General features: G+C 41.8%; 1 protein-coding gene across 1 annotated transcript in view; it reads right to left on the bottom strand.

The window, feature by feature from the left end:
• Positions 1-8,975: 8,975 nt before the first annotated feature.
• The window catches only part of LOC308680506 (E3 ubiquitin-protein ligase TRIM35-like), a gene marked incomplete at its 3' end in the record, with an annotated part of 104,440 nt that continues 94,588 nt past the window's right edge, over positions 8,976-18,827 (bottom strand). The window contains exons 2-6 of the mRNA XM_081348643.1: positions 16,170-16,265; positions 15,725-15,955; positions 15,613-15,635; positions 15,413-15,531; positions 8,976-9,527 (exon numbers count right to left, since the gene is read on the bottom strand). Coding sequence (XP_081204769.1) covers positions 9,031-9,527; positions 15,413-15,531; positions 15,613-15,635; positions 15,725-15,955; positions 16,170-16,265 — 966 coding nt within the window. The remainder of the gene's footprint in view (positions 9,528-15,412; positions 15,532-15,612; positions 15,636-15,724; positions 15,956-16,169; positions 16,266-18,827) is intronic.

Here is an 18,827-nt window from a genome sequence, read left to right as displayed (position 1 = left end):
AAGGGTATAGTGGATGGTAATATGGCTACAACTAACTGGTTGATTGGAAAGTATTCGCTTTTAGAGATATTTAACTTGTATCCCGACAGACGACCAAAAGAATTCAACAAAGTCAGGATACGTGGGATGCTTGCCGAAGGGTTACTTACATAAAGAAGCAGATCATCTGCATATAACGAAACTTGATGTTTTATGCCCCACCTTTCAATCCCCCCAAGTCCTTCCTCCATTTTTAGAGCAGTTGATAATGGTTCAATCGCTAGCGCAAATAATAACGGGGATAGCGGGCAACCCTGTCGTGTTCCCCGAAAAAGTGGGAACAGAGTGGAACGTTGGTTATTTGTGCACACTGAGGCACAGGGAGATGAGTAGAGTAATCTGATCCATGAAATTAAGTTAGTATTAAAACCAAACTGTTTTAGGGAAAAGAGGAGATAGGCCCACTCCACCCTGTCGAAGGCCTTCTCGGCATCAAGAGATATTATTACCTCTGGGACATTAGAAGAAGATGGAGATAGGATGACGCCGAGAAGCCTTCTTATGTTGGAGTATGAGTGTCTTCCCCCTATAAATCCCGTCTGGTCCTCTGAAATAATCTTGGGGACGACAGATTCTAATCTTCGGGCTAAGATTTTTGCGAGTATTTTAACATCTACCGGGAGGAGTGATATTGGTCGATAAGAAGCGCAACTCAATGGGTCCTTACCCTTCTTATAAATTAGAGAGGTGGAAGCTTGCATAAGAGTGGGCGGCAGGGTGCCACGATTAAATGAGTAGTTAAACATTTCAAGTAATAGTGGAGCTAACTGATCAGAGAATTTTTTATAGAACTCGACCGGGTATCCGTCGGGGCCTGGGGATTTGCCACTGCTCATTGAATGCATCGCTTCTTTAATTTCGGAGAGAGTGAGAGCAGCGTCTAGTCTTAGATTGTCCTCGGGTGACACTTTAGGTAAATCCAATTTTTCAAAAAAGTTATTTAGTTGGTTTTCATCTGTGAGAGACTCTGATGTATATAGTTGAGAAAAGAATGATCTAAAAGTGTCATTTATTCTGTCCGGATTAAAGGTTATCGAGCCTGGCTCATCAGTTATCTGAATAATTTGATTTGATGCTGCTTTTGCCTTCAGCTGATGAGCCAAAAGGCGTCCAGCTTTGTCCCCATGTTCGTATACCAACCCCCGAGAGCAAAGAAGAAGCTGTTCAGCCTCAGAAGTAAGAAGGAGATCAAGTTCAGTTTGGAGTCTTATTCTTTCTTTAAATAAATCTGGTGAATTTGCGGACGATAATATGTTATCTATATCTGCAATAGCTTCCTCCAGCTCCTTCTGCCGAGATCTGCGCAATTTATTCATATGTGACGTGAAGGAGATAATTTTACCCCTTATGTAAGCTTTGAGAGTGTCCCACAATATGGACGGGGAGGTTTCATCATTCTTATTAGTTTCACAGAAAAAAAACGATCGATTCAGAAATATGTTTGCAAAAGTTGGAATCTGCCAGCAAGAGAGGGTCTAGTCTCCAGTGTCTGAATCCCTTCGGCTTCATACTAAAATGAAGGTCCAAGACTACCGTGGCATGATCCGACACTGTTATGGGTAGGTATTGAGTCGCAACGATCGCTGGAATACGCTTTTTATCTATCAAAAAATAGTCTATGCGCGAGAATGAGCGATGTGCGTGAGAGAAAAAAGAATATTGTCTGACTGAAGGATGTGAAAATCGCCATGGGTCTACTAATCCATATTGACTCATAAATGAGGAAAAAGCCTGGGACATTTTCATGACTGAGGTTGATCGTAAACTAGACCTATCCAATGTTGCATCAATCACACAATTCATGTCTCCTCCCATTATCAGAAGGTGAGAATCTAAATTTGGAATGATAGCAAACAATGAACTGACAAAGTTATGGTCGTCCCAATTGGGAGCATAGACGGATACCAGGATTACCTGCTTCTCATATAACGTGCCGGTAACAATAACATAGCGACCGTTTGAATCCGTCATTATTTTATCTGAGGTGAAATGGACATTTTTTCGGATTAATATAGCCGTGCCTCTTGATTTTACATTGAATTGTGAGTGAAAAGTTTGGTCAATCCAAGGTCTATTTAATTTTCTATGGTCAGAGTTGCATAAATGCATCTCCTGAAGAAACATTATGTCTGCATTTAGGTTTTTGATATGCGTCATAACTTTTGTGCATTTGATTGCAGCGTTTAGCCCAACAGTGTTTAGCGAGCTAATCCTCACAGCCCGTCCGCCAGCGGCACCCCCCTTGGTTACACTAGCCATGATTCAGCATCCCGTGGTAAGATTGTCAGATCAGTCTCAAGGAGCAAGCAGCAAACAGCAAATAGGATCTTCTGTACAGAAACAGCCCAATGTAAGATGAATACACATAGCATGAATGCACAGAACACAAAATAAACAAAGTCAAGTGAATACTTCCCTCCCCATCTCTTCTTCCCTGTTCCATTCATCAAAACTTAACCCAAGTAGTCATACTTCCCTTTCTGCATTGTCTTTCTTCTTTTTCTTAATTTGTCCCAGCTCCTGCAGCTTTACAGAGCCAGTTGGGACCCCTAAAGTAATAAACTCGAACCTTAAACAAATTTTTCATAACGGTTATATAATATGAGTAAAAAAAGATAGACTGAATACCAAAAATTGATTCAGAAGTAACCGAATGATAGAAAACAAAAATTTAATAATAAGATAAGGGAATAATGAGGTGAACCAGGCTTATATAGGTTGAACTAAACAATATAATGAGACACAGGTCAATGTGATAATCAGGGATGATGAGTCCAGACAGTGAATTATGGGAAATGTAGTTGTGAGTGAATCATGATAGTCTGGTGTGGAGTGCCCTCTGGTGGCTTTCAAGGGCACTCCAGCTGGTGACCGTTACATAGCCCCCCCTCAAAGGAGCGGCTTCCAGACGCTCTAAACTTGTCCAGGAGGGAGGTGGAGCGGAGGCGGACCCGGGGGCGGGATGGAGGGCCAGGCCCGTGGAGCGGAAGAGGACCTGGAGACTGTGGCAAGATGGCAGGCCAGGGTGAAGCAGGCAGTGCAGGCGACCAGGGCGGTGAAGACCCTTCGGGCGACCAGGGCGGTGAAGACCCTTCGGGCGGCCACGGCGGTGAAGAGCCTTCGGGCGGCCACGGCGGTGAAGAGCCTTCGGGCGGCCACGGTGGTGAAGAGCCTTCGGGCGGCCACGGCGGTGAAGAACCCTTGGGCGGCCACGGCAGAGAAGACCCCTTGGGCGGCCACGGCGGAGAAGACCCCTTGGGCGGCCACGGCGGAGAAGACCCCTCGGGCGGCCACGGCGGAGAAGACCCCTCGGGCGGCGATGACCCTTTGGGAGGCCAGGGAGGAGATGACCCTTCGGGCGGCCAGGGCAGAGAAGACACTTCGGGCGACCAGGGCAGAAACGACACTTCGGACGGCCAGGGCACAGGAACAGACACCGACTCAGGAACAGGAACAGACACCGGCTCAGGAACAGGCTCAGGCTCAGGAACCGGCTCAGGAACAGACACAGGCTCAGGCTCAGGAACAGACACAGGCTCAGGAACAGACACAGGCTCAGAGGATGCGGTGGCCATCTTGTCCGAAGACACAGGCGTGGAGTCGGCCATCTTGTCCGAGGACACAGGCGTGGAGTCGGCCATCTTGTCCGAAGACACAGGTGCGGAGTCGGCCATCTTGTCCGAAGACACAGGCGCGGAGTCGGCCATCTTGTCCGAAGACACAGGCGCGGAGTCGGCCATCTTGTCCGAAGACACAGGCACGGAGTCGGCCATCTTGTCCGGAGACACTGGCTCGGCGGCGGCCATCTTGTCCGGAGACACTGGCGTGGAGTCGGCTATCTTGTCTGTAGACACAGGCGTGGAGTCGGCCATCTTGTCCGAAGACATAGGCGTGGATTCGGCCATCTTGTCCGAAGACACAGGCGTAGAAAGAGGAAGAGGAACAGATTCAGGCTCAGGAACAGATTCAGTCTCGGCGGGACGAGACTCTTGTCGGGCGGACGTGACGTGAAGCTCAGTCTCTGGATCGGCTGACATGACGTGAAGCTCAGTCTCTGGATCGGCAGAAGTGACGTGAAGCTCAGTCTCTGGACCGGCAGAAGTGACGTGAAGCTCAGTCTCTGGATCGGCTGACGTGACGTGAAGCTCAGTCTCTGGACCGGCAGAAGTGACGTGAAGCTCAGTCTCTGAATCGGCTGACGTGACGTGAAACTCAAACTCTGGATCGGCAGAAGTGACGTGAAGCTCAGTCTCTGCACAGTTAGCTCTTCTCCCTCTTCACCCTCCAACACAGGATCCAAATAGAGACTACTGAGCGACTGTATGATATCTTGCAGGGGTTCACGACGCAGAGTGAAAGCATCTGAACCATAATCTGGTTCTATTGGGCCCTCACCCACTGTCTCGGCAGGATCAGCATCCATTTTGGAAGGTTATGAGTAAACTACTATATATAAAAAAATACAAATTGGTATTAAAGCAACATGAATGACTGAAAAAGTACAAGGTATTACTGCTCAACTATAAACGGTTAAGTATATATAAAAAAAATACAATTGTTTGTACAATACCCAGTACACACAAACAAATAAATCAAGATTATTTCAAATGAACTGGTTGCCTTTGGAAGGTCCCTGTTCGGGCGCCATTTTGTGTGACAACTCATCTAATATCAAAGACAAAAATGAAACCCAAAAAAAAAATAAGGGGGGAATCACATCCAAATATAATTGCCAACCACCAGCTCAAAATGAATACATATCAAAATAATATATCACAACACCATAAAGCAATAATAGCTTACAATCACCCAAAACCTGGTCCAATGAGACCTTCAACAGTAGTTCAGTCCATACAAGGTAAACACAAAACCATAAAAGGATAATATGGATAATATGTGTGTAATGGAAATAATGAACCTGCCATCCAGCGATGATCAGTCCAATTGTTAGTGCACAAAAGTTCAGTTCAAAATTAGACCAGTTGCGACCAGTGTTTGGAATAACGCCGTTTAAAAGAACGGCGTTAGGTAACGACGTTATTTTTTCAGTAACGGGGTAATCTAACTAATTACTTTTCCTGTCGTTACAACGCCGTTAACATTACTGGACGTTAAATGCGGTGCGTTACTATGCATTGATTGAATAAATTGTTTATTGCGAACGCACCCCTGGCTCGCACAGCTAGTGAGGAGGTGGGTTAATAACAAGGTAAGCGATTATGATTGGCTAAGGCAGTGTCATGTGTTTCATGGTAGCCAATCAGAGCCAGTGTTTTTACACACATGCCAGCACACGCGCCACACACACACACCAGCTAAACAGAGATTCGATGAAGCAGCAGAGATGGCGAGTCAGGAGCAATCCTGACTGAAAAGTTGGCGGGCGCGATCGAAAAGTTGCAAAGTGTTTACATTTGTGTGTGTGTGTGTGTGTGTGTGTGTGTGAGAGAGAGAAACAGAAAGAGAGGCTTGGGCGCGATCGAATAGTCGCAAAGTGTTTACATTTGTGTGCGTGTGTGTGTGTGAGGCGCGGACGCGATCGAACAGTGGAAACATAATCCGTAATTTTGTTTATACAGGACATCCAAACTGCAAAGTGTTTAAGTTACTGCTAATTAAAATTTTAAGGAAAACAAATATTTTAATCTGAAATTTAGCAAATTAATTTTCAATTCATTCAAGTACAATTACCAAACATATCTCAAGGTCTTTTTGTCTTTTTATTAATTTAATTAATAAACTAATTATATAAAACATATATAATGTTATATCTGTCGACGTGCAATAAATATCGAAAGTTATGCACAAACACCTGTCTGTTCTACTCATTTCAACTGACTTGTGAAAACTGCTCAAAAAATCCAAATTCTTTGACATAGCAATTTTTTTTTTTTAACAGTAACGCAAATAGTTACTTTCCCTGGTAACGAGTTACTTTTATTATAGAGTAATTCAGTTACTAACTCAGTTACTTTTTTAAACAAGTAGTGAGTAACTATAACTAATTACTTTTTTAATTTAACGTTCCCAACACTGGTTGCGACCACAGTCTCATCACTAGGGCTGGGTATCGTTCAAAATCTTTCGATCCGGTGCCATTTTCGATACCTCAGTTTCGATACCGGTTCCTAACGATACTTTTTTCGATACCAATTTTATAAAATCCATTTTAACAAGATTACATAACACATTACCTCAGAAAATTTTGGTTTTATTTTTTCAGTTTGACTCATGCTCCTTAGCCAGTGCACAAAGGAACAAAAAATGTTTTATAAAGAGCTCATGCTCACCAAAGCTGATTTTTTTTTTTTAATAAAAAATACAGTAAAACTTGTAATATCGTGAAATAAAATCTTATTTGAATATATTTCAAAATGTAGTTTATTCCTGTGATGTCAAAGCTGAATTTTCAAAATCATTACTTCAGTGTCACATGATCCTTCAGAAATATGAAAACAGTTTGCTGCTTAATATTTTGGAAACCATGATAACATTTTTTCATGATTCTTTGATGAATAAAAATGTCAAAAGAACAGCATTTATTTAAAAACGAAATATTTTGTAACATTACACGTTTTAATGTCACTTTTAATAACTTTAATGCATCCTTACTGAAAAAAAAATTTCTGACTAACCAACACATTTTTTGAACGGCTGTGTACACTCAGTAGGTCATTATTGCAATATAAACACTGTCAGAGTGATCAACAAGGTATCTCTTCATTTACCAGTCGAAGACGGAGCCACTTTCTGCTCTTATGTTTACTCCGTGGCCGTGCACTGTCAAGGTCTTCATCATATCTGTCGCGGTACCGGTCTTTGCAGCAATTATTTTACCGCAAATACTGCATCGCGCGCTGTTGAGCCTGGAGAAATGTAGCCACACTTTTGATCGACTTTTCCACATCTTTAAGGTATTATGTGTGTGTGTGTGTGTGTGTGCTCGCGTCTCATGAATATGTACGCGGAGAGTTTGTGTGTGTGCTCGCGTCTCAAGTATGCGCGTGGAGAGTTTGTGTGTGCGCGCGCTTCTCGTGTGTGTAGAGTTACGCAAACTCTACACATGTATGTGCGTGAGCGACTTTATGTGTGTCGTTGTGCATTTCATATGTATTTGTTTGAGCACTGACGTTGACGAGTTAACCCCCTTAGGTATCGAAATCTGGTACCAAACAACATGTCATTTTTCGATACTCGACAGTATCGAGGCAATTCGATCGGTACCTAAAAAGTATCGAAACTCGGTACCCAGCCCTACTCATCACTCACTCAGGCAAAACTTGTAGTCCTCTGGGCCAGGTTGGAGAAAAAAAAAAAAAATCCACCAAAGAAATCCAAACGAAGAAGATTTGATGCTGGGGTTAAGTTCATATTGAACACAAGGATTCCGGGTAACACCAAACAACACAATTGAGGAAATATGGCCTACATTGAGTATTGCAAACACACTGTTCCTCAAATAGTAGCCAAAAGAGGCATAAACATTGAGCCTTAACTCAAAACCCCTCTTATGTAAAAAGAGTGAGTCCTCTCCAAATCAAGCCACCACATGGGGTGCTTCTCATTTCTTATTTGTGCATCCTCGTTTCCTCTCCTCGCTTCCTTTCCTCGCGTCTCTGCTCCGCCCCCTGTAGGATGCGAGGGAAGGCTGCAAGGAAAAGACGCGAGGACGGAGGAATCAAATGTAACTTTTTTTTATACATTGGAATACTTGATCACTCAAGCGTCACTTCATCGCGTCATCAGCAGCGCTCAAAGGATCTGCCCTTATGTTGTTGAAGTTTGTTTATTTAAGAAATTCATAATAAATAATAATAAAGCAAGATACCCTGTTGAAATATGTGAGATGTGTGGTTTATATAAACTGCAAAGGTAAAGTATAAATTAAAATGATTGTGACCAATGTGAAGGGGGAGGAGAATTTAGACGTGCGTCACGTTTTAGTCGATAAAACTCTTCCGCATAGGATACACCTTGTTATCCTCGCTCATGACTCCTCAGGAAGCCTCCTAACTCCTCGATGCTCGACTCCTCGCGGTGCATTTAAAGAATTGAGATGTCCTTCAAGATGGCTGAGCTCGATCGGTTTCAGGGTCATAGGATGGAGGACAGAGGAGAGAGGAGACCAAGAGGGATATTGAGAAGCACCCATGGCCTTTTTAGCTAGATCACTAATTCTTCTTTATATGGGTATTCTAACCCCCTTACCTGAGGGCATTGCCCCCTGGTGACCAGGAAGATAATTACAAAACAGCTATAGACAGCCAGTAATAGTGAACACACTCTGGAACTGTTACAGTATATTAAATTATTTTATCACTATTGGTAAGAATAATACATGTTACCTCTCAAACATCATTCTTCCTTATTTTTGTAATTTTGTCTGTTTTTTCATAATCTAATAAATGTTAAGCAGAAAAATAGCCTAATAGCTGCACCCGTTTCTGAATATTGCTGGATCAAGTATTGATCTAAATGGTCTTTATAATGAAGTACAAAAAATCATGACACTTTTTTTATACAATTTAATAATATATAATAACATGTTTCAAATGGATGAGGAAAACAGCGCCTTGTAAATCTCTGCTGCTCGTCAAAACTACAAATGTGCGTCTGTCAAACGAAGGAAGACTGAAGGACTTTCCAATAAAGGCAGAAAGAAAGGTAAAATAAACATGTTACGTCTGTAAAGTATTGTTTCCATGACTTAAACCCTAATTATCATCCCAAACATTTAATCTTTCATTCTAAGCATTAAATCACATAATCACATATTATTTATTTAAAACACAAGATTCTCAGCAAGAACCTTTTACATCCATTTATTCCAATGAACAAATGATCATTTCACCTCTATAACTGAAATAATTATTCATTTAGTCTTATGTTGAACAAACACCGAGAATGTGCAGAATTTACTGCTTCAGTGATTTGATGTAATACAAGAAAAAAATATGAAAGCAGGAAGATCCAGATCTACAGGAGTGACGTCTACTGACTATTGACCGGTAAGATCCTCAGAGAGTCACAACAACAGAAGAATGGAAAGAGTGTGTGAGTGAAGGTGGTTGTGAATGTGTGTAGATGTGTGTTAGTTACAGGATCAGAGAACGACACCGTTCCTCCGTCATAGTCCAGATTCACTCTCACACGATCAAGCTTCTGTTGAACAGGAAAACTAGAAGCTAAAGATAGTCTGCCCGGATTATACTCCACACTCCAGACATCAGTATTGAAGAAAACACTTCCCTTCCTCTGGATTGATGCTGTAGTTACTCCAAGTCTCCACCATAAACTCTGTTTAACCTCCACATCCCAGCAGTGTGTTCCTGAGTTAAAGCCCTCTGAACCCAGAACACAGAGACACCGGTCAAATCTCTCTGGATTATCAGGAAGAGTTTGATAGTTCTCGCTGTTTCTCACACTGGTCAGATCATCAGACAGGACGAGACGTGAATTCGCAGTGTTTGGATCCAGAATCACAGGAGCTGATGAGACACAATCAACAGATGCTTTTATTCTGATCTTCATATAATGATCAAGAGTGAACCCAACACAGATTATTATGAATTATGACACTCGTCCTGTTGATCAAACACATTTTCCTCTGATCACTGTCAGTGCTGTTATTAGTTTCACACTCGTTTTTATCATCAGCGTTTAACGGCATCAACTACAAACATTAAATATGAGATTCAGACATTTGTGTCCATCAAGAGAAACTGATACTTTGGGAAAGTTAATAAATAACAATAAATCAATGAGATCTGTTGAGATTTATGCTGTAGATGAAGAACTGTAAGTGTGTGTCTGATCTTCAGCATCTGATCATCTTCATTTTATTGGCTCTTATAGTCTGTGTTTTGTTTTAAATTAGTTTATTATGACTGTCTGCTGTGTTTGACTTACAATCATGAATCACCTTCAACACTTCCTAGTCATGGCCTAGCAACCATTGTCGAGCACCCTAGCAACCCAAATCCAAAGAGGGATATCTTCTAATCTGAATGTCATAGAGGAGTTGTGGTTGGTTTATATCATTCATACTGGCAAGCAGCCTTTGAAGTAACATCATTGGCAGCTGCCAAGCCACACCCTAGCAACTAAACAGAGTACCCTAGCAACTGTTCAGCAAGACCTATATCTCTGCACCAGAACATCGAAGAGACATGGTGGTTGGCTCCTTTGACTAATGCTAGCAAATAGTCCTTCCATCATACTTCATATGCAAGCAGAATAGCTACATGCTAATAGCGATTAACTAAGTGTTGAAACATGTCAAAAATGTTAACTAAAACTCAGTAATAGCATGCTAATCATGTTAACACCATGTTAACAACATGTTAACCATACTAGCATTATGTTAATCATATTAGCATCTTGCTAAAACATGCAAGCAACATGGTGATTGTGTTAGCATCATGCTAGCAACATGCTAATCTTGTTAGCATTTCATTGAAAGCATGTTTGCAAAATGCTAATCATGTTAGCATCATGCTAAGAACATGCTAATTGTGTTAACAACATGATAAATGTGTTAGCATCATGTTAACAAAATGCTAATTGTGTTAGCATCTGCCTGGCTCCAAGTTTAGCCACTGCAAACACCACTCACATCTATCTATCTATCTATCTATCTATCTATCTATCTATCTATCTATCTATCTATCTATCTATTGTAACAACAATGCCTCTATTTTAGGGAATTTATTAGCTCAAATGAGAGGTAATATTCATGAGATATGAATATGCATATGCTGTTTACACAAATTAAATTATTCCAAATAGGGAATAGGTCAAACCTCAACTTATATCAATAATTAACACGATTACTCGTAGTAACTACTGATATAGGTAGATAAAATTATATTTGAATTTAGGGGAAATTTAGGTAGAAGTTAATGTTCATTTATCATACAAACTGTCCGTCCAGCGACCAGTATGTATAATTTCTGAACAGAAACCTATCGTCTTTAACACCGACAAATAACCCTTTCCTGTGGCCACAAGGAATGATTATCTTCGGGTTTTAGACCACTTAGATATTTGTGACCCCGCCTGTGAAACCCCGGCTAAAGTCGCAGAATCGAATTATGAGTTAACGAGCGTCAAAGTAGTCATAGCCATAAAAATGACAAAAATAGTCCATGCGTGTTTATTGCTGTAAATGATAGATTATGCCAATGGTTTTGAGATGCAATACTTACATTTTCATTTATAACATGATAAATTCTGAAATGAATAATTTTATTGACACTACGTTATACTTTTGCGAAAAAAAAAAAAAAAAAAAAAACGGACGTGGGCTTCCTAAACATTGATTTCAGTCGTCTCTGGGTTTATTTCGCGCAACAACACTGCTGATTCGTATATCATTCGGTTCAGGAACTTCTTTTCTGTGTATTTTCTATTAGAAAGAGTAAAAACAGACTTTAATATCAATCCGCGAGCGCCGGTAATCAGGTCAACACAATGCAAAAAAAGAGAGATATTTAAGCCGCGGGTTTAGATGTCTGTGGTGATTTTTTCTTCTCATAGCCAATATTTTAAGAACTGCTTATTTGTTTTGTAGCTTAGTATTCTGCCAATAATATTAAACTTATTTTAAATACATTTTTGGCCTGCTACGTGTTATTTGCTGGATGATGGTAACGCGTTGTTTTGACATCTGACATGGCCATGGCTTCGCCGGCGACACCGAAGTATGAGCAGGAACGGAAAATAGCTGCTTGTTTAAACAGCTAGCTTGATATTAATCTCGGTGGAATTGCCCCAAATTATGATTTAACCGGTTTTATTGCGGATTATTTTCTGGAGGATGATTGTGATGATGAAGTGAACAGGACACATTCTTTGACGAAACTGACAAGGAATTTGACGGTAAGTGTTTGTTATTATTTTTTGAATGATAAATATGTAAATGTATACTGTCAGTGTCCAGCCAATGTAATGCTAACACATATCTGTGATGCAAAAATAGATTGGATTTAAATGTTTATTACATTTGTTGATTGGGATTAAGTCAGTTTATGGCATGATGTTTATTTGTTTCATTACACCCTGAATTGAAGTCTGCTTACCACCTATAGGCTGTTTCTTGTTCCTATGCCCTCCCCTCAATTATTCAGATCCAGTCTGACTAAACTGAAAAATATTTTCTGATATTTTCATATAAAATGCTTCATTATCCATTTTTAATGTGGAATTAAACCCACTTCCCATTCTTGCATGTTATACAATCATGTTTTTAGGTATCTTGCTTTGAATTGAAAAAAAATGATCTTTGCTTTTTCAGGCAGTGACCAACATGATGAGGAGGACAAGCCAGTTTTGGTGATTGAACCCCAAGCTATTTGTCTGGCGAACATGAAGAGGGAACACCAGCAAGAAGAATTTGCTTCGAATGCTGGAAGTCCAGATGTGAAACTGAAAATCAGTTTCTCTTGCAACTGCAAGTATTTCAATGGGGAAAAGTGTTCTTTATTTTTCAAGGAGGGAGAGTTGCTGTCACTCAGGATTTTATTTTGCATCTAGACAATTTTAGAATGTGTACAAAGTTTGAGACTGACCTGTTAAAGGGATAGTTCACCCAAAAATGATTTACTCATACTCATACTCACCCTCATGTTATTCCAATCCTGTATAAGTTTCTTGCTTCTGTTTAACAAAAAATAAGATATTTTAAAGAATGTTGGTAACCAGACAGGCAATGGGTGCTGTCAACTGTCTGGTTACAAACATTCTTTAAAATATCTTATTTTTTGTTCAGCAGAAGAAAGAAACTCATACAGGTTTGGAACAACATCAGGGTGAGTAAATGATGACAGAATTGTAGTTTTTGGGTAAACTGTCCCTTGAAATTGTATTTATTTATTTATTTTTTACTCCAGATTTACTCAATGTTACACCGTGGGCCAATAAGAGAATGATAATTTCAGAGAATGAGAAATGGTATGTTATTTAATTGATATATTATTGACATTTCACTGATATTTCATTTTACTAATAAAGTTATACAAATCATTCCACTGAATTGACATGGTAATTGTTGCAACGATCAAGCTCTTGTGATACCCCCATTCGTTTCAATGTTTTTATGCTTTTAGCTTTTTGGACATGTACATCATAATAAATAGATCTGTTTTACAAAACTTTAAGAATTTTTCCACTGATGTGTCATATATCACTAAAAAGGGGAGAATCTCAGCTTTAATGTGTTATAAGTCACATATGCAGGATAACTATGGATCAAATGTGTTGCAGTTTTAAAAAATAACTTATCTTTAAATTGTAATTTCTCAATAATATGATTTTCTGAGGCCGAATTTTAACAAATTTTTGACATGGCCTTAATCAGTCAATTTTAAAGATATCAAGGTTATATTTTCAAAGAATGTTCTTTACATTGTGTAGGATGATTTTATGTAAAAAAACCACTGATTCACCAAAAAATGACTTTAGCTGGGTTTTCACAGGCAGGGTCACATTTTAATAGTAAAATCAAGGTAGAGCTGTAACTTAAATACACTTTCAGGGACTTTAGTAATGGAACAAGATGAGACAGACTTAATTCAAAAGATTATGGAATTTAATATAAAACAAGCTAAAGATTACATGTACTAATCAACACACGCAGGAGTAAATATGCATAACAAACAAACAAACAATATGACACGATCGTAATAAGAAATAAAACAAGGTTATGAGAGAGAGAAAGAGAGAGAGAGAGAAAGAGAGTGAGAGAGAGAGTTAGAGTAATTTAAGTGTGTGTGTAAAATGGTGAGAGTGTGTAGGAGAATGTGTGTGAGAGAGAGCACGTGTGGGAGAGGGCGTGCGTGTGTGTGTGAGAGTGTAAGTGTGTGTGTGTAAAAGAGTGAAAGAGAGAGTCGGAGAAAGAAAGCAAGGCAAAACAGTTTAACACGTTCCTTCACAACAAGACCCCAAAGCTTCTAGTAATTCTTAGACAAACTTGGAACAGCATTTCTTTGGATTGCGAATTTAGAAATATACTTTACGTATTTTGCCAATGGCCCTCGTGTGTGCGTCTGTGTGGACAAAGGAGCCTGGAAACACGTGGTCAGCTGCGGAGTTGTTGCGATGGTAACTCAGGGCGTGAGCAAACTTAACCAAAGATGATTTTAGTCTTAAGTTGGTTTCGTTGAGTTTTAAGGAAATTATCAAACTGAAGTAGAGTATCAAGAAAAGAAAAACTTAGAATAAAACGAAATAAAAAGCAAATGAAGGTTTCTTGGAAGAAGGAGGCGGGTCTCTCTCTCTCTGGCGAACTGCAAGGATCGAGAGATATGGCGCCGTGTTTTGAAGGAGCTAAAGTCACGCCTTCTCAAGTGCTTGACCCAATCGTCTGGAAGGACGATTGTGGCCACCTCCTTACGTTTTGCAAAGGCCCACGCCTCTTCCGACTATATGCTGACGGGATAAACTCGTTCATAAACAGTTATAAAACTGGTATTAATGAAAGAATGCATAATTTTATACGTTGAGTTAAGAATTCAACACCGTTGGTTCTTCCTGAACACGACGATACCACGGATCGTGATTATAGCAGTTAATAACAAAGAGTTACATGATTCTTCAATATAATAAGCATTTCACTTTTTGATTATACCATAAAACTTAGTTATAATGGTCTTCCATATAAGGACCATGAAACACAACACAAATACATTTCAAAATACATTGGCAAAGGGTGATTTTTGGGCACTATGTCCAGGGATGAGAATGTCTCTGTGTTTTTGCGTGTGTGGGGTCACTTGCAGTTCGAACGCGTGGTGAGTTCGCTGGGTGAACTCGCGTCCTCCCCCCTCAGGGGGATCAGTATATGTGTGTGCGCTTCCTTGAATTGACGAGATTAGCAGTGACCACATGTTTTGACATCTGGTCGGACACTGTTTTATTGTCTTGAAGTGTTAATCAGTTGTCAAGAAGGGGGGGGGGGTTGCGAGATCGCCCGACAACGCGCCGTCGCAGATCCCCGCAGAGCAGTAAAACAAAATGTTTTTTGTTGATTCAGGAAGAAGAGATCTGTGTTTCCAGATCGGCGATCAATGATTTACTCACATAGTAGGCGCCAAACAGTCTTGCACGTCCTGAACGTCTGAGTCTCCGACAATAGTGGGTGTTTGTGAATGGGGATTCCAGTAATTTAATCAAGTCCCACAGATAGAAAGGGGGTTGATCACGGGAGGAAAAGAGTAATTTTCATCCCATGCAATCTGATCATGTGTTTTGCGTTACACTATCTATCTATCTATCTATCTATCTATCTATCTATCTATCTATCTATGTCATGAAGAGCCTCTAACTCTCCACCCATCCATCATGTCCAGCTCAGATCTCCTGCTGTCAGACTCACTGTTTTGGACGATGTCCTGCATCTTCTTCCAGACTCTGAACGGCAGGTTGCCCAAGTATGGTGGCACATGAATCAAAGCTCCAGAAGCCTTCTGTGGATCCGGCTGTGAGCTCTGGACTCTGGAAGAACATTCAGGAGTCAGAACTGCAGTGGCTTTGGATCAGAACCAGAGAGACCAGAGACAGGAGCAGATCACTCACCTTTCCATTGAGACTGGAAACTCCTGCAGAACAAACACACCATTTATCATCAAGAACTCAATCAATCATCAATCAATCAATCAATCAACCAACCAATGATCTGAAATCAGACCTTCATAAAGCAGACGTCATTGGCTTTCATCATCTCCTCCATGTCTTTGATTTTGTGTGAAAGAGCTGAGATGTGTGTGTTCATCTCCTCCAGCTTCTCCTTCATCCTCTGCTTCTTCTGCTCCTCTTCCTCCCTCAGTGCAGTGACTGTAGCTTCTTCTTCATCTCTGAGAAACTGATGAAGCTTCTCAAACTGCTGTTTAATCAGACACTCTGTGTGCTCAGCTTGAGACTGAAATCAGATCACATTCACTTTAATCATCTCAATCGACACACATCATTAATATCCAAGATAAACTCGGATACCCGACATAAAACGGACCCAGAAGCAGATTGCTGCTAGTCATTTACAGAAATAATAAACTGGAATACATTATATCAAATCATAACTGAATATAGGGATCCAACAGCTGCAATGAAAATGACTCTTGTTTCTGTTTCCTCACCTTGATGTGTTGAACTGTTTTCTCAAACTCTCCTTTCATTTTTTTATTGCGTTTACATTTCTTCTGTAAGGACTTCAGTGCTGTATTGAGCTCCTCCTAGAATTGAACAAAAAAATAAAACATCAGATTACAGTGAAGAGAAGACAATACAGTGATGTGATCATATAATGCCGTGAAAAAGTATTTTGTATTTGCCCCTGGTAACGCAGGTGTCCGAGCTCACCTCTCAGCTTCAACAACTTAGAGCTCCCACTGCGCCACCCCCACTGCCCGTTCCCCAAGATCCACCCAACATCAACCAGCAGGAGCTGCGCATTCCTATACCAGAGAGATATTCCAGCGAGCCGAACCTCTGCAGAACCTTTTTGACCAAGTGTTCCATCTTCTTCTCTCTCCAGCCTGTGACCTTCGCTTCTGAGCAGTCTAAAGTGGCATTGGTGATGACCTTGCTCTCTGGTCGCGCGGGTCTGTGGGGAATGGCGGTGTGGGAGAACCAACATCCCTGCTGTTCCACGTTCCATGCACTCAGGGATGAGATAAGATGGATGTTCGTCGCAAGGCGGCCCGCAAACTCACCGACCTTCGTCAGGACAGCAGAACCATCTCTTATTATTCTATCGAATTCTGGACTCTAGTGGCCGAGTGCAAATGGAACGAGGAGGCGCAGTGGGACATATTCCTGCATGGGTTGGCTGACCGTGTTCAGTGAGAGATCTATACACTGGAACTACCCAAGAGTCTCGACAGACTTATCAAACTGGCCTTGCCTGTGGATACGCATCTACAGCAAAGAGAGAACCGATCACACCAGGCTCTGGTGCACAAATTCCCTGAGTATTCCAGTTTCATGAGTGAGAACACGGTCAGCCCACCGATCGATCCAGAACCCATGCAGGTAGGTCGAGCTCGGCTTTCCCGGGTGGAGAGGGAATGTTGGAGAGCGAGGGGACTTTGCCTGTACTGCGGCAAGGCCGGACACTTTCTTGCGGCCTGTCCATTAAAAGACCAAGCCCGGCAGTAGGACGGAGGTTACTGTCGGGTGGACTATCCATGACCAAATCCTCGTCTACCACTCTCCTCCCAGTAAGACTGCAATGGGCAGACCGTTTCCACAGCTGTCAGGCACTGGTGGATTCGGGAGCTGAGGGCAATCTGATGGTCTACCACTCTCCTCCCAGTAAGACTGCAATGGGCAGACCGTTTCCACAGCTGTCAGGCACTGGTGGATTCGGGAGCTGAAGGCAATCTGATGGTCTACCACTCTCCTCCCAGTAAGACTGCAATGGGCAGACCGTTTCCACAGCTGTCAGGCACTGGTGGATTCGGGAGCTGAGGGCAATCTGATGGACTGTTCTTTGGCTCGACAACTTCAAATCCCCATCACATCCCTGTAACACATCATCTTCGTCAACGCACTAAATGTTCAAGAACTTCCGGGTATCACTCACTCCTCTGGTCTCCTCACCCTCACTAGCTCAGGCAACCACACTGAAAAAACTCCTTCCTGCTCACCAAATCACCTCTGGTTCCCATTGTTCTGGGCACTCGTGGCTGTTTAAGCACAAGCCCAAGATAGAGTGGAGTCAGAACTCTGTCTCTGCCTGGAGTGTTCATTGTTATGCCTCATGTCTCGTGTCTGCCTGTTTGTCTGTCTCTCGTTCTGTGTTGCAGGAGGAACCTGTGAACCTGTCAAACGTGCCACAGGAGTATTTCAACCTGAGGGAAGTGTTCAGTAAGTCCCGGGCTGTTTCTCTCCCTCCGCACCATCCCATCCCTATGACTGTGCCATAGATTTACTGCCAGGTACGTCTCCGCTTAAGGGCAAATTATATTCGCTTTCTGTTCCAGAAAGGGAGGTCATGGAGAAATATATTTCTGATTCTCTGGCAGCCGGGATTATTCGTCCTTCTTCATCTCCTGCGGGCACGGGGTTCTTTTTCGTGGGGAAGAAGGATGGCTCTCTGCAACCATGCATTGACTATCAAGGGCTGAATAACATCACGGTAAAGAATACTTATCCTTTGCCACTGATGTCTTCAGCCTTCGAGCAGTTGCAGGGAGCGTCTCTTTTCACGAAACTGGACTTGCACAACGCTTATCATTTGGTCTGCATAAGAAGGGAGGATGAGTGGAAAACGGCATTTAATACCCCCAGGAGGCATTTTGAATATTTGGTTATGCCTTTCGGCCTGTCCAACTCCCCCGCTGTTTTCCAAGCACTCGTCAACGACGTGTTGAGAGACATGGTCGACCAGTTCATATATGTCTACCTGGATGACCTATTGATATTTTCTTTTTCTCTCCAGGAACACGTTCAACAAGTCAGGCGAGTGCTCCAGAGGTTGCTCGAGAATGGGCTTTTTGTCAAGGCGGAGAAGTGCGCGTTTCATGCACAGTCAGTTCCGTTTTTGGGGTACATCGTCTCGTCCAAGGGAGTGTGCATGGATCCTGACAAGGTTAAGGCTGTGGTAGATTGGCCAATTCTAGATTCCCATAAGGCCCTGCAGAGGTTCCTGGGATTCGCCAATTTTTACCAACAATTTATTTATAATCTCAGCCAACTAGCCGCTCCTCTGACCGCCTTGACCTCCACCGGAACGGTGTTGTCTCGTATTTTTGATCGCTCCGAACGCGCATCTACTCCTGAGAAATACAGTA

Source organism: Scardinius erythrophthalmus, assembly GCF_964197995.2.
Source record: "Scardinius erythrophthalmus genome assembly, chromosome: 20".
Classification (NCBI taxonomy): domain Eukaryota; kingdom Metazoa; phylum Chordata; class Actinopteri; order Cypriniformes; family Leuciscidae; genus Scardinius; species Scardinius erythrophthalmus.
Note: the sequence above shows the minus strand (reverse complement) of the source record. Positions and strands in the feature narration are given on the sequence as shown.